The sequence below is a fragment of the Myxocyprinus asiaticus genome, chromosome 12 (assembly GCF_019703515.2).
Source record: "Myxocyprinus asiaticus isolate MX2 ecotype Aquarium Trade chromosome 12, UBuf_Myxa_2, whole genome shotgun sequence".
Lineage (NCBI taxonomy): Eukaryota > Metazoa > Chordata > Actinopteri > Cypriniformes > Catostomidae > Myxocyprinus > Myxocyprinus asiaticus.
The window spans coordinates 34,558,266-34,578,132 of record NC_059355.1 but is presented as its reverse complement, the minus strand read 5'-3'; the positions used below and the strand labels follow the sequence as shown (position 1 = coordinate 34,578,132).

Sequence of the window (19,867 nt, the reverse complement as noted above, 5' to 3'; positions counted from 1 at the left end):
CCACTCCAGTACCTTGACATTGTTGTCCTTAAGCCATTTTGCCACAACTTTGGAGGTATGCTTGGGGTCATTGTTTATTTGGAAGACCCATTTGTGACCAAGCTTTAACTTCCTGGCTGATGTCTGAGATGTTGCATCAATATATCCATGTAATTTTACTTCCTCATGATGCCATCTATTTTATGAAGTGCATAAGTCTCTCCTGCAGCAAAGCACCCCCACAACACGATGCTGCCACCACCATGCTTCAAAGTTGGGATGGTGTTCTTTGGCTTGCAAGCCTCACCCTTTTTCCTCCAAACATAATGATGGTCATTATGGCCAAACAGTTCAATTTTTTTTTCATCAGACCAGAGGATATTTCTCCAAAAAGTAAGATCTTTGTCCCCATGTGCACTTGGCATTTGGAACAGTGGCTTCTTCCTTGCTGAACAGCCTTTCAGGTTATGTCGATATCGGACCCATTTTACTGTGGATATAGATACATGTCTACCTGTTTCCACCAGCATCTTCACAAGGTCCTTTGCTGTTGTTCTGGGATTGATTTGCACTTTTCGCACCAAAATACGTTCATCTCTAGGAGACAGAATGCGTCTCCTTCCTGAGCGGTATGATGGCTGTGTGGTCCCATGGTGTTTACATGTGCGTACTATTGTTTGTACAGATGAATGTGGTACCTTCAGAGGTCCAAAAATTTTTTATGAGGTCTTGGCTGATTTCTTTTGATTTTCCCATGATGTCAAGCAAAGAGGCACAGAGTTTGAAGTTAGGCCTTAAAATACATCCACAGGTACACCTCATATTGACTCCAATTAGCCAATTAGTCTATCAGAAGCTAATTGGCTAATTGCCTAAAGACTTGACATCATTTTCTGGAATTTTCCAAGCTGCTTAAAGGCACAGTTAACCTAGTGTATGTAAACTTCTGACCCACTGGAATTGTGATAGTCATTTAAAAGTGAAACAATCTGTCTGTAAATAATTGTTGGGAAAAATTACTTGTGTCATGCACAGAGTAGATGTCCTAAATGACTTGCCAAAACTACAGTTTGATAATATGAAATCTGTGGAGTGGTAGTTTTAAATGACTTCAACCTAAGTGTAAGTAAACTTCTGACTTCAACTGTACCATGGTATTTATATGGTACCTCAAAGCACTTTAATGAATACCATAATATTACCATGGTATATGTCCAAAGACAACATGGCAATACCATAATATGTGTATAATACAAAAAATAGGGTCCTGACCTTCTGTTGCCATGGCCCAGTTTCCCATCTTCAGCCTCTCCCCAAGAGTACAGTTCTCCTTCAGATGAGAGAGCCAAGCAGTGCTTCCCTCCAGAGTTCACAGCTACCTTCCGGATGAACACATGCTGAATCGACTCCAGCAGGGTCGGGGTGGAGACGGACTCTGTGCCCCCTATTCCCAGACGACCGCCTGCACCGTATCCCGTAGCATACAGCTGAGGACAACAAAGATATTAAGGACATTGTTCCACTGACAAAACTACTGATATTAGAGTGAATGCTGAATATACAACATCGGCATTCCTTTCATAAATGTTGCATTAGCTGAGAGAAAAATAGAAATGAAATGCACATTTTTAACAAACAGTACAGACTGTTGCAGTAAATTAAACATCTACTTGGACAATATTTTGATGGGTGACTCTTTTGGGTGTTGATTAGTCTATCAAAATATTAAAGGAGAAGCATCTAGTTTTTTCGATGTTAACATTGTAACATCGGTTCAACCGATGGAGTGAGTTTAAAGGTGTGGCTATTTGTTTTTCCGACCAAAGAAAGATTGGTGGAATGTTTGAAAAACCTGTAAGTGAACAGCAATTTTTGCAATTCCATTTGGTGCCACTAGTGGTGCAGAAATAAACGCACTTTTTCTTTTAAATGTAAAAAGCAGTTGAAGCCTTACTTTCCCATCTGCAGTGACAGCGAACAGGGTCTGCTCTCCACCGATCAGCTGAACAGGTCTCAGTGTGGCCAGGGCTTCTGTTGGCGTGGGAACTTTGACTTTCGCTCCTTCAATACCACCTAACTGACCCCGGTGGTTGTGTCCCCAGCCGTAGATGGTCCCACTGCCGCCCGCTGAGAGCGTCCAATCATCCGGCCGCCTAGAGAGCCAACATGTACCAGGAACAATCACTATACATAGAAATTTTTACTTAAATGACACATGTACAGATGCAGTAAAAAAAATAATGAAAATGTGTATATGTTTCACTGGCTGATTTGACAGTTTGACTAGCTGCTCATCCTACTCTCTCTTGAACAGGTCATGACTCTCATGAAAAATTTTCACGTGCTCATGGTCTGCCATCAGCTCACAAATTTTCATAGAAATTTTACTAAAACGACACATAGGAACAGATGCACTAAGAGTTTTGTTTTATTAGCTGATTTAACAGTGGTTACTCCTATCAGCATGGATGAAGTATCCCTCAAAATTGAAAACGGATGTGATTGGATAAATACCCTATTTTAGGTGCATTTGTCACTCATGATTGATTTCACAACTGATAATTGGGGTTACTGAGATAAAGTAGCACTGAGCTGCTGGTTGTCATCTAAACATGGCGACCATCTTGGTGGACCATCCTTATGTAGAATAAAATTTCCCTTTTCAAGGCCATTGATATTTATCAATGTGTAACAACTACTAAAAGCATGGAACTTCCATTTCAACCATTATTACATTTCTGACTGAAAGGATTTGAGAATTGATGTTCAGCACTGCCTGCAGCATTGCTGCTGGGTAATCTGCAATCTAATCTGTGGTGTTTGGATGACCCATAAAGACGATTTACCTGTTCATCCACTGCACTAGTTGCTCATCCTGCTCTCTCTTGAACAGATCGTGACTCTCGTGAAGTGTGTTCATGTTCTCATGGTCTGCCATCAGCTCACGGATTTTCTTTGCCACCTGGAAAAAGTGATAAGAGTTGTAAGGATCAGTATCATTTTCATTGGCCAGGAAGTATTGCTCTTAAGAAATATATGACTTGCTAGATATACTGTATTTTCTGACTTTATACAACTACTTGGTATAAACTTACATTCATAAATTGGAAAACGCTTACATAAACTTTATATTTATGGACCAATTTATTTCAGTAATTGCTCATGGTAAAAAAACTAAAAAATAAATAAAAAAATAAAAACTGCAAAATGCACTTAAAACATTACTTGAGCATGAATTTACATAATAAACATAAATAACATAAAATTAGATTTACATGATTTCAAACATGCTGAACTTTAGGTATTTGCACTTGGTTTTGTCTAGAATTTCATATATGAGGTGGGAGGGTTTCAGTTTGAAACCAATAATCAAAAATGTGTTTAGGCAGTTACAACTCCCAACCTCATCCAGGAAAGGACGGGGCAAAGGGGTCCTCTTGTCCAGAGCCACTGACACCCTGGAGGCGGTACAATAGCGGCGGAACCACGCCCACTTGTGTGTCTCAGCACAGCACGGAAGAGTGTCCAACTCCAAATCACATGCAAGTGCCACCAACACCTACACAGAAAAGGAAATATTATTCCTGGCAAACTCACGGCTTAAACACTTTATTTCTCTCTGTTAGGCAGACAACACACCTTGAAGAAAGGGCTGTGGAGCAGTTGCTTGCCTCCCCTGACTATTGGCTCCTCATACTCATACTGTCTCTGTAAAGCCTCAGGAAGTCCTTTCACCAGAGCTGCTAGCGCACTTCCTGTGAAGCTCTACAAAACATTTTCAGCAATAGTTGTGCTAAAAGTTAATTACAGCAAATATTTTCATATTTTTAAGGTTGCAAAGTCAACCAAAAGTCAGATTGGAAATCATAGTATATATTTAACACATGCAGTAGTATATAGAAAATGTACTAACCATAGAGCGAGACTCTCCATCACTGTCTCCTAAGAGGCGGTTAATGTTGATGGACTGGCCATATTCAGTGGTCAGGAGCTTGCGTAACCTCTGCAGGGCCCACATCCGATGACCAGCCGCTGATCACGCACACAGAGATAGAGACATAGAAAATGTTGATTATAAAACCTAGAACGTAACATTTTAGGGTAGCACTGAATCAGCGTTTCGATCGTTAAGACTCCCGAGCTTAAATTAATTTATATAAACATCTAGAAAGTTAAAACTAGCCTCTCCAAATATTCCAAAATATGGGCCAGTCTTGCCAATTCATTAAAAGCATGCATATTTCATGAGATTCTGATCTTACCCAAGGCGCTGAGCTGGGCACAAGCAGCAAGTGAGGCTGCCAGCCTCGGCACGATGCTGCGATTGGAAGCGAAGTTCAGGCGGAAGTCTAGCAAACATGTTACTAGATCCATAGAGGGGCGGGACAGAATACAACGATCTGACAGGAGGTCTTTAGGGCCTGTGAACAATTCAATGAAAAGGTCAACCACTTAAGAATATCATGTCACATATGAAGCATCAGCTATGAAGTATGATGTCTTCTTAAAACGATATACCAGCAGCAGGCATGATGGGATAGACAGTGAAGCGCCAGCCCCAGCCGTTAACAGAGCCATCACTGGTGAACTTCCATTTAAGCTCATCCCCTTGAATCCTCAACTCACTGGACCAATCAGACCACTCTCGACCTGAAATGGAGGAGACACTGTTAGCCATGTTTACATACACACTTATAAAAACACTCTTTCCCTCATACTGTATATTAATGAGCTATACTGGCTGATCTCATGTGTCTGATAATGAAATGATTCAAACTTGATTGGCTCATGCCACATTTTATGTTATAGAGAATTACGATTATTTTATAGTAACAAAATGACTGGAAATCTGAGGAGAGCAAGGAATGTGATGGGAACATGATGTGAGCTAGACTCAACATGTCAGATCCTATGCACTATTTTGACTGGTGTTGAATCGAAGAAACAGGACAAGGTCCCAAATGCTCTTTATTGCTATTAATTTTGAATAATAGAATTTACATTAAAATATTTAGATTGGAGGGGATGAACTCGATGCCATATTCTTTATGTCAGCTACACATCCAAAACAAGCTAAGAACAGTACTCTTAAATTACTTTATTGCTGTTTTATGCATCAGTAAATCAAGACTAATTACCTAAACGGTCAACTTTACATTGGCCTTCTCAAAAGCATAAAAAACGAAGCTGTTATTCAAATTTTGAATAAATCACACACAGAAGCGAGCAAGGGACATACCTCTAATTGGATAATCAACCACTGCAAAAAAAAAAATACGTTAAATAGAAAGTGATATGTAAAATTTTGGGTAGACCTATGGACTGCTATAATTGACACTTTACACGATTAGTTAACAGAGGTAGCGGTAATTGTAATCTTGATTATTGCCCTACTTGCAAAGAATACTTAATATTTATTAACACTGCAACGTTTCTGTCTTACAACCTTCATCAGACATTTACAGGTGTGCCGGACCTTTTCTTGTTTATTTATCAATGCTCTTGTACTACGCACCTACTTCAGGTGTGCAATGGGTCTTTTTTAATTTTATTTGGTGTTGAATTAAAAATAAAACCGTGATTATGAGCATTTGTCACCTGATCGAACAGACACAATCCTATTGGCTCCGTCCATGATGGTAAGGGGGTCATGTCTCCTCTCTGTAGAACACTGCCGATCAAATTCCACCCTCAACCCTTCAGCACCTGAAAAAAAAAACACCACATCGTTTTCTTTAAAAAAATAAAATAAAAATGCAGATCTCAAATATTATGAATTATTTATTACAGATCATCTGGTAAACCATCTACTTCATTGTAAATAATTATTAGGGAATGGGGCAGCTTATTCCCATCAAAACATATAACTTGAGGTAATGAAGGCTGCTGAAATGCTGAATAAACAAAAACACAAAGTGACCTGGTATTTTCACAGTTCCGCTGGTGGAGGTGTCGTCAGTGTACGGGTGACTGCTCTCCACCACCACTGGCTGAGAGGACAGCCGTCCACTTTGAGAGTCTGTGGCCACATCCTCTAACTCAGTCACACACAACTCCAGCCGCATACCAGCCACCTGTGTTCCAAACATAAAAATGGATCACATAGATATGAGGTATGTGCAGTGAAACTTGATTACATATTAGAAATTTAGGAATTCATGTTTTACAGTATATTTAAGGGAGAGGTTGGTTTATACCTGTGGGTAGGCAGTGCTCATGCCAGAGAGCACAGCAGACAGCACTTCTTTGCCTTTATCACCTGAGCGCAGAGAGACGGCCAGTTTCAACAGGTCCACCATCACACGTGTGTCATCGGGAACAAGTAGACTGGTGAACTCATCCAGATACTGTGGCTCTGGACCCACTGCTTTACTCTGACTCTCCGAGTCCTGTTACAACAAATCAAATCAGCCCACTGTCATTATCACACTTCTGATACAGGGGATGTCCATTCCAGAGTAACTTAAAATGTTCCTGATCATAGTACTCAAAGGATGTACCCATTCGTTACAATTTTATTTGATATTTGATAAAAACAAACAAGACCAGTTTTCAAAGACCAGGCTGGTAAGATATTCCATCAGCAGTCTAATTCCAACAATCTAAATGTTTAAAAGTTACGGTTATCTTTTCGAAACAGAGTGACAGCTACATATTTTATACATTTAATTGCGGTGTATTAGACTTTTCCTATAGGGTTCCATTGTTTTGTTTTTACAAACTGGGTAACAAATTATTTTTGTGTTAATCAATAGTAAAGCGTAAATTATACTTAACCCAGAATATTACTCAAATTAAATTAGCAAGAGGCTGTAAATTTGAACATAAAATCAATAAGTGATTTTTTTTTTTATACTACAGCTGTTGGCTGAGAAACTAAATTCAACATTTTTAACTGAAATATTACCAAATTTTGAATTATATTTACATTTTAAAGACATTATTTCAGGTAAGGGGACAATCAGACGTTGTGTCCAGAAGAAGGCGCCAAAAATCAATATAAACCAATCAGCACCGTGATATAACAATTTTTTATAGCAAAGAAAATATCTGGCTGTTAACAAATGTGCGTAAAATGATAAAGTCAAAAGATTTAGCCAGTTTGTGTTCTCAAATATTAAGTAAAAAAAAAAAAACAACAAAACTCTTCAATAGACGGTTCTACGTTAACTTAGTGTTGCACAGTAGCACATACCTGTACCATAGCACTACCATGGAGTCAAGCTTCATAATACCAGCAGTGCAACAGTGTTTTTCATGCAGCAAAATGCTATTGAGAGAGCAAGGCATAGTCAAGACACAACCGCCAAAGACCTCCATCTCTAGGGGCCGTTCACTCCGAACGCGTCCATCTTTTTCTATGTAAAAAGCTTGCGCTACATGGATGTCTTTGATCGTAGCGCCATGTCTCACTGTTTTTTGAGTGTCTCGTGCAGTAACAATACACTTGTTTAGAAGCTGTGTCAATTTAAAAGGAAATTCAACCTTTAAAACAAGTCTCGAGACACTCGCATTCTGTTTTATTAATTGTACTGCTTCCGTTTTAGCCCAAGAATGTACGTCATCATCAGTGCTAGGCACACATCCAAAATTGTGCATTTTTATCTTAAATTCAACGAATATTCGAATTTCGAAATTTACTTTGACTTAATTTAAACAAACTAAGAATGTTTTAGCCCACCCCTAACAGTTCCCCAGAAAACCGACTGGCTCTAACTAACCTCCTTTGTTTTGGTCATGGTCTCAGCGATGATGCTTGCAGCACCAGGGTCGTCTGTTACAGGTATGAAGGGGCGAGATGAGGCAGAGGCCGCAGAGGGGGTCACAGCCGATGACGGGGTGTTGGCATCCTCAGACATGGTCACCTATAGACCACACAAAACCATGTTTAACATGTTTGTCATTGGATGTTTAATGCAAAATGTACTATTCTTTATGGGAAAAATGAAACATTCTGAATTTTAATATTACAGATCACATCATTGTAAAGTAAACTGAAAGGAGTCTGCTGAAAGTGATTGATACAGTCCTGTACAGGCATTTTCCCCACACCTCTCCTCTTTTGCTGTCCATCCAGGGGTGTGGACTGACCCGCTCCTCTGTCTCAGAGGTCAGGGCTGGACCCTCAGCCTCACACGGGCTGGACACTGATGAGCAGTCTGAAGAGGGCACAGGGGAGCTGGAGGGGCACTCAAGAGGCATCATACAGGCAGGCATCAGCGCTCCCACCACAGCATCCCTGCACACACAGGCACAGAAGGTTTCAAATTTCATGAGGGTGATTAAGTGATGACAGAATTGTCCTATTATGGAATAAGTAACTATATATAGGATATGGAAAGTATTAATTTAAAGGCATCTCTTAAATGCATAGGAGTATAGTTGACAGTGTATATAAAGTTCTAAAGCACAATAAAGTACAGTAGTGTTAAGGTCATACCTGGCATACATGATCTGCAGGGCAGAGAGCACATGAGACAGTGCCTGCTGTTTGGCCAGATTACCATCCAGAGAGAGCAGGATCTTTGCCAAAGATGGCCTGTTCGGTTTCGCACTACTCACACCGTTAAGTTTATTACTCAGTAAAGATGGGTCACTGTCTGATGGTACACCTGCAAAAAAAAAAAAAAAACTCCCATAATTTTGACTGCAAACAGGGATACAGGTAGGCAAACACAACAGCAGAAGAAATAGTAATGATGGGGCAAATTTTACCAAGGTAAGAGGCTCCAAGAGAGTCCCTGGCAGTCTGGAAGAGGACAGGCTCATGGACGGAGGGTGTGGTGACATCTACAGTTGTCCAGGCCACACTGTGAGAGGATCCGCAGGCCACACGAGTGATCTTCTGCCCCTCCAGACCCTGCACCAGTGTGGGCTTCCTGTTGACCGTGGTCGTGCCGTTCCCTTGCTGCCCGTGGTCATTATCTCCCCATGCGTACACCTGCCCAAACGACACTTCACCTTATACGGGTACTAATATCGCTTTCCATCAACAGAAGGTGAATTTTGTTTACAACACATCACAATCTTTTTAATGTGCCAAAATAATAGAATTTCAAAAAGCAAAGCAGGAGGTATGAGGTACACGCAGCTAAATGTGAAATCGCAAGCCTGATGATAGTGAATGTGCCCTACCTGTCCGGTGTCTGTGACGGCCAAGCAGTGCAGTGCCCCTACGGCCACATGAACAATCTTCTTCCCACGGAGTCCTTCAACCATTTGGGGTTTACGCACGTGGACGTCTGTGCCGTGACCCAGCCGGAAGTAATCACCCTTACCCCTGTACAATGCAATAAAAGCATGTTAAAATGGTATACTGGAGACCAGCATATACTTGAATATAACTTTCAGTTATAGATTTGGACTTGAAATTTTTTTTTTAATAATAAAAACAATTTATGACAAAATAAATAAATAAATAAATAAATACAATAGGGCTGTCAATTAATATTTCTAAATCAAATTAATTACATATAAATAATTGCTGAGATAATTACAAATAACAAGTCAATATTATAATGATTAAAAAATTATAATTATATTTAGATAATTATAAATATATTATACAGTATATTATAAATATAATAACTTGAATATTTATAATGCATTACATTAATGTGGCAGTTGAGTAAAGCCAATGCAATAAGACACTACAAAAAGTGGTTTTAGAAGGCAATATATTGTTTATTTACATATTATTAAACATAAGTGTATCATTGGCCTGCAGTCAACATTCAACAGCATACCATTTTGCTATTTAATTCGTCAATCTGTCCGAGATTAACTTCTTATAAGGGCTCGTCAAAGGACAAATCAATGAACGTGTTAAACAGATGTTTTTGGAGAGTCTCAATTTGGTTGTGTCACGTCATATAAACAGCGGTTGTAGGTTGCTATGTCAAGTTAAACATAGTTTAAAACTTAGAAATACATGTCTCCCAGCATTCGGAATTGTGATCCATCCAGCTGTTTAAATGCAAGAACGCATCCTCACGTGTCAAGCAAGCCTAAGTGCAGTTCTGATATCTGTCTGTACAGCTGCGTGTTGTTTTTTGCTTACTGCCCCCTGCTGAAAACAGGTGGCTGTTTAAGCTTGAATTGCTTTGATGGAAGGAATATTCTATATTACGGTCCAGGGACATGATTAATTGCGTTAGGTTTTTTTTTACACTTGATTTTTTGTATTATTAATCGCACTGAATTAACGCGTTAAATTGACAGCCCTAAAAAAAAATTCTTACTGTACTATATTTATGATGTACATAGGGTTCAAAACTTTTGAGAAGTGGAAATACTTCTAATCTAATTTTTTTATTCCAAATTATATGATCAGCATAACAATTAGCAAAACCTGATGTTATCCAAGCATGATTTGAAAATGTTCCGAAGAGCATCTTTTCACAAACGTGTCACAAATTTGCTTTTTTGATTAGTGACCTAGAAATAGTTTAGAATCGTAAATATTTGGTATTAATTTAACATCATAGCATTTGTTCATTTTAAATTTGTTAAAATACTAAAATCCAAATCCAAAAACTTTTTCTGTGAACGTCATACCAGGTCCAGACAACTCCAGATTTGGTGAGGGCGAGGGAGAACTGAGCTCCACATTCAATCTGACACACGCCCTGCCCGTTCAGACGCTCAATGTTCTGAGGAATGTTACAACCCTCGCTGCCCCCACGGCCCAGCTTCCCAAAGTCTCCATCTCCCCATGAGAACACCAGTCCTACAAAACACCCACACACATTCATATGCCTGCAGCAACAGTAACACATATTCCTTTCCCACAACTCCTTACATTAAATCCACAAAACAAAAAGCATCTACCTTCATCTGTAAGGGCAAGAGTCTGAGCATCTCTGCTTCCACAAGCTACCTGGACAACCCGGTGACCTAAAAGCACCTTGACCTGCAAACCAGACACTTACGAGCTTAATCTAGCACTATGAGGCACACAACATTATATGACACTTTAAACTGGATGCTGTAAAGTATAATGAGGGTAAGAGGTCTCCATGTAAAGAAATGTACTGCAGTTCTGATAGGAGAGATGCAAGTTAACTGGGTTGAGTAAAACATACCAGTTTGGGTCTAAGCTGGGTGGTGTTGTCCCCATGGCCGAGACGGCCATATTCCCCCAGACCCCAGCTGTACAGTTCTCCACTGGAGGTGATTGCTGCACTGTGAGAGCTGCCGCAGGCGATATCTCGAATACGCTTTGTTTTCAATGCCTCGATTAGCCGTGGCTTATCACAGTTCCTGGTGAAACAACAAAGATTTATCTCATCAGATACTTATGCAAGATGTTCTTCAGGTTCTGTATTCCTGTTAGGGCAAACTTACATTCGGCTGAAGTGTCCAAGCTTTCCATCATCTCCTTCACCCCAAGAGAACACTTTCCCATCCACAGTCAACGCCATGGCATGCCTTCCGCCTGCACGTAAAAATATATCATTATCTATTGTGTTAGGTTAAGTTCTGAGGGACAACATAGGATGATTTCTTTAAAAAAAAAAAAAAAAAAATGGGAGGGGGGGGTGACAGACCTGAATGCACAGCGACCTTCTTCACCACATAGTTGCTCAGGGCAGATATTTGTCGTGGTATGGGGATGGTTCCACTGGACAGTCCTAAACCAAGTCTTCCATTGGTTGCCTCTCCACATGCATATACCTTACCTTCAGCAGTCACTTTTAGGACAAAGAATCAATCATTTGGTAAAAAGAATTTGGCATTTTACACTAAAATATTAAAGCAGCATCTAACATTATAACAATTATGTTCATAAAACAGGCTACAAAATCTGATTAGATGAGCCATGTTTCAAGCCATTGTATTAAAAAAAAGCCAATAGCTACATATACCTGTGATCACACATCAATTGAATAATAATCACCAACAGTTAGGCTTGTTAGTCATGCTTACTATTATTAATACATTTATTTATAAGACACTGAGCTTCACTTATGTCATATCGCTGTTGCTGTCATTTCATAAAAGCAATAAATCAAGACCATGCTTTACAACATCCCTTAAAACCATGTGATAAAGTCACTGTTATGCATGGCCTCGAGTGGCTTTTTGCTTTATTACAACACAATTATCACTATCACCAGGCATTTATTCACTGTTCTCTGCACAAAGGCCTGCAAGTGTAGACATAATAACTCACCAGCAAAAAGACTTTTAGAACCTCCTGCCACCTGCACTACATTCAGAGCAGACAGAGTCTCTGAGAAAGATGGGACTTTGATCTGAGACAATACAAGACAAAAGAGAAACATTTCAACTCAGATTTGTAATTTCAAGAAGTGTACAAGCTTTATATACAGTAAATGAAAGTTATACATCTACACACTGAAGGACTTTAGAAAGTTCTTTTATCTAATTTTAAAATTGATCATAACAGGGTTTCCCCTCCCATGAAAGAAAATATGGGAAAATAGCCCAACATTTTCTCAAGCATGCACTGATGATGTTTTACACATTACCTTGGATCCCTTTAGTCCTCCAAGTTGGTCCTTATCATTGAGACCCCAGACAAAGACTTTGGTTCTAATGGTCGCAGCAGACTCGAGTCCTGATGACCTCTTTCGTGAAAGACTGCAACAAGAGAAACCGAGTGATTGTAGCGAATCATAAAACCAAGCAGTTGTCAGAAACCTGAGATAATGAAAGCCAATGTCTCCAGACTGCACACCCCCTTTCCATTAATGCATTTCCTTTGTTACAAAACCCTTGTAAAGTCACACCTTCCAGTCGCTGTCTTTTCATCTTCCTCCTCCTCATTGTCAGATGCCAGGAAAGGCACAGTAGCCAGATCTTCATCCTCAGCACGGACACGACCCACCATACTCAAGCCGTGGATCTTACAGTCAATCCCTGAACTCCGACACTGTTTTATAGCAATCTCGATGTACCTGTTATACTGAACGCACAAAAAAAAAAAGAGCCCACTCAGCACTCAAGAGCCCTAAAGGAACTTCTCATAGACCTTTGTGATGAACTCCAAACCAACCTCGGTGCAGTCATTCAGTAGAGAAACAGCAGTGTCTGTGGGGTTGATGTTGATGGTCTTCAACTCAATCAGGTTATTCAGAGAGCTTCCACCTGAAAATGTTAACAGAGTTGATTAATTCACCCATATAGGACTACTGGACAATAACCTGTGTGTGCTGTTTCATTGCAGAAAGTTATAATGGCTTTTTACCTGATACGACAACCAGTGAAGGCATGTAGCTGCTGTCAGCTGGATCCACTATCATTTTCAGCCTGTGGACCAGAATATCTGGGAAAAGCTCCAAACGGATCCAGTGCTATTGAAAAACAGCAAACCAAAACAACACAGAACATAGTTTTTTGTCAACATTACCTTGAGATTTTGCTGGTAAGTCAAAGTCAAATCACCCTGAATTTGTAGCTCTAGACTGGTTGCTCATTGATGCTAAGCAGGGTTGAGCCTGGTCAGTATCTGAATGGGAGACCTCCTGGGGAAAACTAAGGTTGCTGCTGGAAAAGGTGGTAGTGAGGCCAGCAGGGGGTGCTCACCCAGTGGTCCATTGCCCTGACCCCTCTTTGTTCATTAAAAATCCCAAGGCACTTCTCATAAAAGGCTAGGGGTGTAACCCCTGAATCATGGCCTCTTAATAATCCCCGTCCATGGGTTCACGTTACTATCTCCTCTCCACCAATTGCTGGTGTGTGTTGAGTGTTCTGGCGCACTACCACTGCAGTCGCATCATCCAGGTGGATGCTGCACACTGGTGGTGGTTGAGGAGAACCCCCTGTTCACTAGGTAAAGCGCTTTAAGTGTAGTGTCAGAAAAACTCTCTATATATGTGTAACATCTACAGGTGCATCTCAATAAATTAGAATGTCGTGGAAAAGTTCATTTATTCCAGTAATTCAACTCAAATTGTGAAACTCGTGTATTAAATAAATTCAGTGCACACAGACTGAAGTAGTTTAAGTCTTTGGTTCTTTTAATTGTTATGATTTTGGCTCACATTTAACAAAAACCCACCAATTCACTATCTCAAAAAATTAGAATATGGTGACATGCCAATCAGCTAATCAACTCAAAACACCTGCAAAGGTTTCCTGAGCCTTCAAAATGGTCTCTCAGTTTGGTTCACTAGGCTACACAATCATGGGGAAGACTGCTGATCTGACAGTTGTCCAGAAGACAATCATTGACACCCTTCACAAGGAGGGTAAGCCACAAACATTCATTGCCAAAGAAGCTGGCTGTTCACAGAGTGCTGTATCCAAGCATGTTAACAGAAAGTTGAGTGGAAGGAAAAGTGTGGAAGAAAAAGATGCACAACCAACCGAGAGAACCGCAGCCTAATGAGGATTGTCAAGCTAAATCGATTCAAGAATTTGGGTGAACTTCAGAAGGAATGGACTGAGGCTGGGGTCAAGGCATCAAGAGCCACCACACACAGACGTGTCAAGGAATTTGGCTACAGTTGTCGTATTCCTCTTGTTAAGCCACTCCTGAACCACAGACAACGTCAGAGTTGTCTTACCTGGGCTAAGGAGAAGAAGAACTGGACTGTTGCCCAGTGGTCCAAAGTCCTCTTTTCAGATGAGAGCAAGTTTTGTATTTCATTTGTAAACCAGGGTCCTAGAGTCTGGAAGAAGGGTGGAGAAGCTCATAGCCCAAGTTGCTTGAAGTCCAGTGTTAAGTTTCCACAGTCTGTGATGATTTGGGGTGCAATGTCATCTGCTGGTCTTGGTCCATTGTGTTTTTTGAAAACCAAAGTCACTGCACCCGTTTACCAAGACATTTTGAAGCACTTCATGCTTCCTTCTGCTGAACAGCTTTTTAAAGATGCTGATTTCATTTTCCAGCAGGATTTGGCACCTGCCCACACTGCCAAAAGCACCAAAAGTTGGTTAAATGACCATGGTGTTGGTGTGCTTGACTGGCCAGCAAACTCACCAGACCGGAACCCCATAGAGAATCTATGGGGTATTGTCAAGAGGAAAATGAGAAACAAGAGACCAAAAAATGCAGATGAGCTGAAGGCCACTGTCAAAGAAACCTGTCAAATACCACCTCAGCAGTGCCACAAACTGATCACCTCCATGCCACGCCGAACTGAGGCAGTAATTAAAGCAAAAGGAGCCCCTACCAAGTATTGAGTACATATACAGTAAATGAACATACTTTCCAGAAGGCCAACAATTCACTAAAAATGTTTTTTTTTTATTGGTCTTATGATGTATTCTAATTTTTTGAGATAGTGAATTGGTGGGTTTTTGTTAAATGTGAGCCAAAATCATCACAATTAAAAGAACCAAAGACTTAAACTACTTCAGTCTGTGTGCACTGAATTTATTTAATACACGAGTTTCACAATTTGAGTTGAATTACTGAAATAAATGAACTTTTCCACGACATTCTAATTTATTGAGATGCACCTGTATTCATTCATTCTCAAAGAACTTCATTGTCATTTTTTTCTTATCAATCCACTAGCTTCGCAATCAGTTCTCTTGAACCTTGAGCATATTTATATTCAGACTGACCTTGCCCTGAGAGCCTGAAGACTGCCAGCACTGCTCTCCACAGTCTATGAGGCGAGACGCCTGGTTGACAGATGACGACACGCTGAGGTTCTTCACCACTCTGGGCCACTCGTCAATCAGCATGCCACGCTGACTGCTGTGATGCCTCTTCAGCTGTTTACCTGATCGCCCACTGAAAGTGGGTGACTGACCTAAACATCAAAAGTTAAGGATTAGTTCAAAGAGCACTTTACACAAACACAACTGGATACATACTACAAGAAATGTCCCCATTTTCGAATTGTTGTAATACTAATCATAAAAAAAGTGAATAGCTTTCAAGTTATGCATTTCAGAAATGAGCTTGAGACTGACCTGGTTCATTTATTCGTCCAAATGAATGTCTGGGGTTGTGTTTACGAGTCTTGAAGCAGCTCTCACAAAAGTCAAAGTCATCGCAGCTTCGACACTTAAACCTTGGCCCATTTATAGGGAACATCTGACAGCCATCACACCTAAGAACAGTGGCAAAATAATTATAAGAATGATTTGTCTGTTCGTCATCTTAACGTGAATGTCAGTACACACAAACACCTAGAGACTGTACCTGACACCAGGATGCACACTGGGCACGAGCTCCATCTCAGACAGCAGTCCAGTCCAGTGTGACTGCTGAGGAAAGTCTACTATCACATCTTTCCCGTTGGCACTGAAAGCTGGACACACAATCACGTTACACATTTACACACTCCGATAGAATCCAAGCACACTTGTTCTCATTTTACCTTTGAAAAGATAGTCCTGTGCTACAGGTTAGAGTTACACAGCAAAAAAAAAAAATCTAATCTCTGGCAGAAATATGCAGTTTAAATATCATCATGTTACCTTTGACCACACCCACACTCCTGTGAGTGACAGATCCCCACTTGTACTTTGGCGTTGTGACTGAGGGCTTCACTCGCACTTTATCACCAATCTTTATATGAGATGGAGAACTCTGTGGAGGAAACCCTAATAGACATAAAGAATGACATTTAAACATAAAAAAAAAAAAAACATGAAGTGAGGTATCTCACTATGGGAACGCCTCAGGCATAATAAATTTGGAAACAATGACACTGAATCGCTGCAGCGAACGGAGAGTCCCACCTCCTGAACATAACCACAGCTACCAGCAGCTGCCTCAATTTCCGCATATCGTAATGCAATACGCAGCCATACCCCTAGCTGAGTTGGCACATAGTCGGGTAAATAGACCTTAAACGTAGAAGACGGTCTTGAAGAAAACACACACCATCGTTCAAAAACTCCCCGTTTGTGGTCATACAATAAGCTAGTCGAGACGGCCCTCATGCTCTGAATTGTTTCAATAACTCTAGGGGAAGACCAGTGATGCCCAAGTTCAGCCTCTCACAGAATGGCCCTGAAATCTTAACCTCTTGAGTTGAGGGGTGAAATATCTCACCCCTGTGCTTGGGAGAGGAGATCTCTGTGCAGGTCGTAAAGCAACTGGACTATCTCTGCCACACACAGTTTACCTGGCCAATATGGGGCGATCAGAATCACTGAATGACCGAACTCCCTCACTCTCTGCAGCGTCAGGCCGATGAGGCTCAGCGGGGGAAACGCGTATTGCAGTTTGGCCATCGGTGAGCCAACGCATCATCACCCATCAGGAACTGTAAAGCTGGGGTGAACAAAATCCCCCTTCGATTTAAGCCTTCACTGTTGTGTTGTTCATCCAAACCAACATGCAATGATTCCTGAGGAAATGCACAAAATGTTTCAGAGCCAAGAACACTGTCAAAAGCTCCAGAAAAAGTACGAGCTTCTACATCAGTGCAGAAGACCAAACTCCCCTTACTGCTCTGCCCTCGAACACAGTGCCTCAGCCTGTGAGTGATGCGTCCGTCATCACCACATTTTTCAGCAATAACCCTCCTGAGAAAAGACAGACAGATGTTTTCCAATGACAAAGAACGCTCATGCCATCTGGGAAGACATTCACTCTGCGACTGAGTCGGCGTCTGAGGTGTGCTCTGTGTCGCTGTCCAGTACTGAAATACCCTCATTCACAGCAACCCCAAGGGAACGAATGCTACTGTCAAGGCCATTAAGCCCAGCAGCGGAAGACACATCCTGAGAGAGATTGGTCTCCCACATTGAAAGAGAAATGCAACTGCTAAACGAATTGATGCGCTTCTCTGACAGGAATGCTCAAAAAACATACAGAGTTCAACATGAGACCCAGGTAAATAATTTCTTGGGAGAACCAGACAGCTCTTTGCTTGGTGACTATTGAATCCCAAACTTTGCAAATATGTCACTAGTGCATCTGTTTCTCTCCGCTTGCCGTTGAGATGGCATGCACAAGAGCAGATAATCTAGATAACTAGACACTCTGATTCCCAAATTTCTAACGGAGTCAGAGCCGCCTGTGAAATTTACTGTTTGCAGGAAAAAAATAGGGGATTGGAGATCCACTGATGTTGAGGACCCGCAAATCCAAAATGGGACAGAGACCTCCCCCTCTTTTTGGGATTACAAAATATCGAGAATAAAAACCCTGCTGGTTTTCTTCCAACGGTATTGCTCTTATCACTCCCTTGCTCAGCAAAGAGGATATTTTTTCTTCTAAAATCTTAGCAGACTCTCCTTTTGCCACTGATATTAAAACTCCATTAAAAAGAGGTGGTTTTATGGCAACTTTAAAGCCTGTACCCTTTCTACACTGTAGTTAAATTCCAGGGAAGAAATGCGCATGCATGTCAGTTCTCCAACTGAGCAGCAAGAGGAGCCTGGCTCCCTTCGCTAACTAGTGGTGCAACCACACCCTCTAATGGCAAAGCAAGGAGCTGTAGCTTGAGTGTGTTTAACACCTTGGCACAAAACGCAAAGCCGGTGTGAATCTTTGCCACCATGAAGTGAAAACTTACAGAGAAAATGCACAAGCCTAAAAAAACTCATTCTTTTTATTTTCATTCTATTTGAAGCGTGGCGAGTGCCACAAAAAAGTCAGGCAAACACTGAAAAGTGCTGAGAGTTACTATATAAGAGGTAAACTCACATTGACAAGTTAGTTCACTCTGCTATATTGTAAAAATAGCCACTCAATATATTTGCAGAGAAGATTTAATGCATTTAGGACGTTACCTAATGGCTCCATCGTCAAACAGTTTTAATAAATCCCAGTGCATCTGAAGAGGGCTTCTGATTCTTCTACAGGGAAGAGCGAGAACAAGGCAGTTGCAGGTAGCTGCGGTTTATATTGGGGAGGTGGAACTCTACGATCGCAGCAACAATCAGTCTATCAACTTTTGACAGAAGCGGTGTGATTGGTGCTTCCTCAATAAGTCACGCATGAGGTGTTCCCATAGACTGCGTTTACATGGACACCAAAAAGCAGTTTATTGCAAGAAAGTGGCTTATTGCGAGAACTCTGCATTCCTGTTCAGATGCACTGTATAAGCGGAGTACTCTTTACTCCCATACACATGCAGCTTGTTCAGTAAACAGCTTTCTCCAAAGCAGCGTAATTTCCCTGTGATGCTTGTTTAACTAACACACATGGCATACAATGAAGACTTCGCTATTTTATTCTCCGTTGCTTAACTTTATTTACAGACATTACAGAGTTGTTGCTGTGTTTGTTTCCTTAATTGTCCATCTTGACCAGCAGCGAAATTGTGCTGCAATAATGGGGTTTCCCTCTTACCTAAAACTCCAGGATTCCCTCAATGTACGAGCGCATATACTCAAAAATGATGGACAGTTGATGTTTTACATTGTGTGTATAATCCCTTAAGTGTAGTAAGGAAAGCTGTGTTCTTGTTTACATGACGTGTCAGAACACCACTTTCTGCAAAATCCTTGGAATAAACCATTTTTATAAGTGCATGTAAATGTGGTCATACTGAGATTCCGAACAAATGTTAAAGAGAGAACATGCTGCCTCAAGATCTACATTCTATTACAGCATTCTATCAAAGACACACCTCCACTATAACTCACTGAGTTGATTAATTAGAAAGTAACAAACATTATTGAACCAATAAAAATTTAATTATGACTTATACAGACCTTATAAAGAGTATGTTTTTATAGTAGGATCTAATGAGTATTACCCAGCAGCTCAGTGTGGATGTAACGGACCCAGTAAGTGCCTCCTTTCTGCTGCCAGTCACACTGAACATTCAGATCATGAAGCCCGTCTCGGTCCAGCTTAATTACCTTGCCCACGTCTCCCTCATACACCTCTTCATATGTCCTACAACATCTCACCATCATGCCCACCTATAACACACACACCAGCCTCAGATCAGCTCATATCATTTATGTTACCAGACACAATCCTTGGGACAGAAATGCA

At 40.8% G+C, this 19,867-nt stretch overlaps 1 protein-coding gene across 1 annotated transcript in view; it reads right to left on the bottom strand.

Moving 5' to 3' along the window:
* herc2 (HECT and RLD domain containing E3 ubiquitin protein ligase 2) overlaps positions 1-19,867 on the bottom strand; it is an 85,101-nt gene that overhangs the window by 12,211 nt on the left and 53,023 nt on the right. Inside the window, exons 49-79 of the mRNA XM_051711761.1 lie at positions 19,623-19,791; positions 16,384-16,509; positions 16,106-16,214; positions 15,874-16,013; positions 15,520-15,710; positions 13,193-13,298; positions 13,001-13,092; positions 12,735-12,910; positions 12,474-12,585; positions 12,155-12,236; positions 11,529-11,672; positions 11,326-11,416; positions 11,064-11,241; positions 10,810-10,891; positions 10,537-10,708; positions 9,115-9,259; positions 8,695-8,920; positions 8,420-8,591; positions 8,032-8,218; positions 7,701-7,844; positions 6,177-6,368; positions 5,900-6,053; positions 5,578-5,685; positions 4,498-4,629; positions 4,242-4,400; positions 3,893-4,011; positions 3,619-3,744; positions 3,383-3,538; positions 2,826-2,941; positions 1,934-2,132; positions 1,252-1,466 (exon numbers count right to left, since the gene is read on the bottom strand). Of these exons, the coding sequence (XP_051567721.1) occupies positions 1,252-1,466; positions 1,934-2,132; positions 2,826-2,941; positions 3,383-3,538; positions 3,619-3,744; positions 3,893-4,011; positions 4,242-4,400; positions 4,498-4,629; positions 5,578-5,685; positions 5,900-6,053; positions 6,177-6,368; positions 7,701-7,844; positions 8,032-8,218; positions 8,420-8,591; positions 8,695-8,920; positions 9,115-9,259; positions 10,537-10,708; positions 10,810-10,891; positions 11,064-11,241; positions 11,326-11,416; positions 11,529-11,672; positions 12,155-12,236; positions 12,474-12,585; positions 12,735-12,910; positions 13,001-13,092; positions 13,193-13,298; positions 15,520-15,710; positions 15,874-16,013; positions 16,106-16,214; positions 16,384-16,509; positions 19,623-19,791 (4,520 nt within the window). The remainder of the gene's footprint in view (positions 1-1,251; positions 1,467-1,933; positions 2,133-2,825; positions 2,942-3,382; positions 3,539-3,618; positions 3,745-3,892; positions 4,012-4,241; positions 4,401-4,497; positions 4,630-5,577; positions 5,686-5,899; positions 6,054-6,176; positions 6,369-7,700; positions 7,845-8,031; positions 8,219-8,419; positions 8,592-8,694; positions 8,921-9,114; positions 9,260-10,536; positions 10,709-10,809; positions 10,892-11,063; positions 11,242-11,325; positions 11,417-11,528; positions 11,673-12,154; positions 12,237-12,473; positions 12,586-12,734; positions 12,911-13,000; positions 13,093-13,192; positions 13,299-15,519; positions 15,711-15,873; positions 16,014-16,105; positions 16,215-16,383; positions 16,510-19,622; positions 19,792-19,867) is intronic.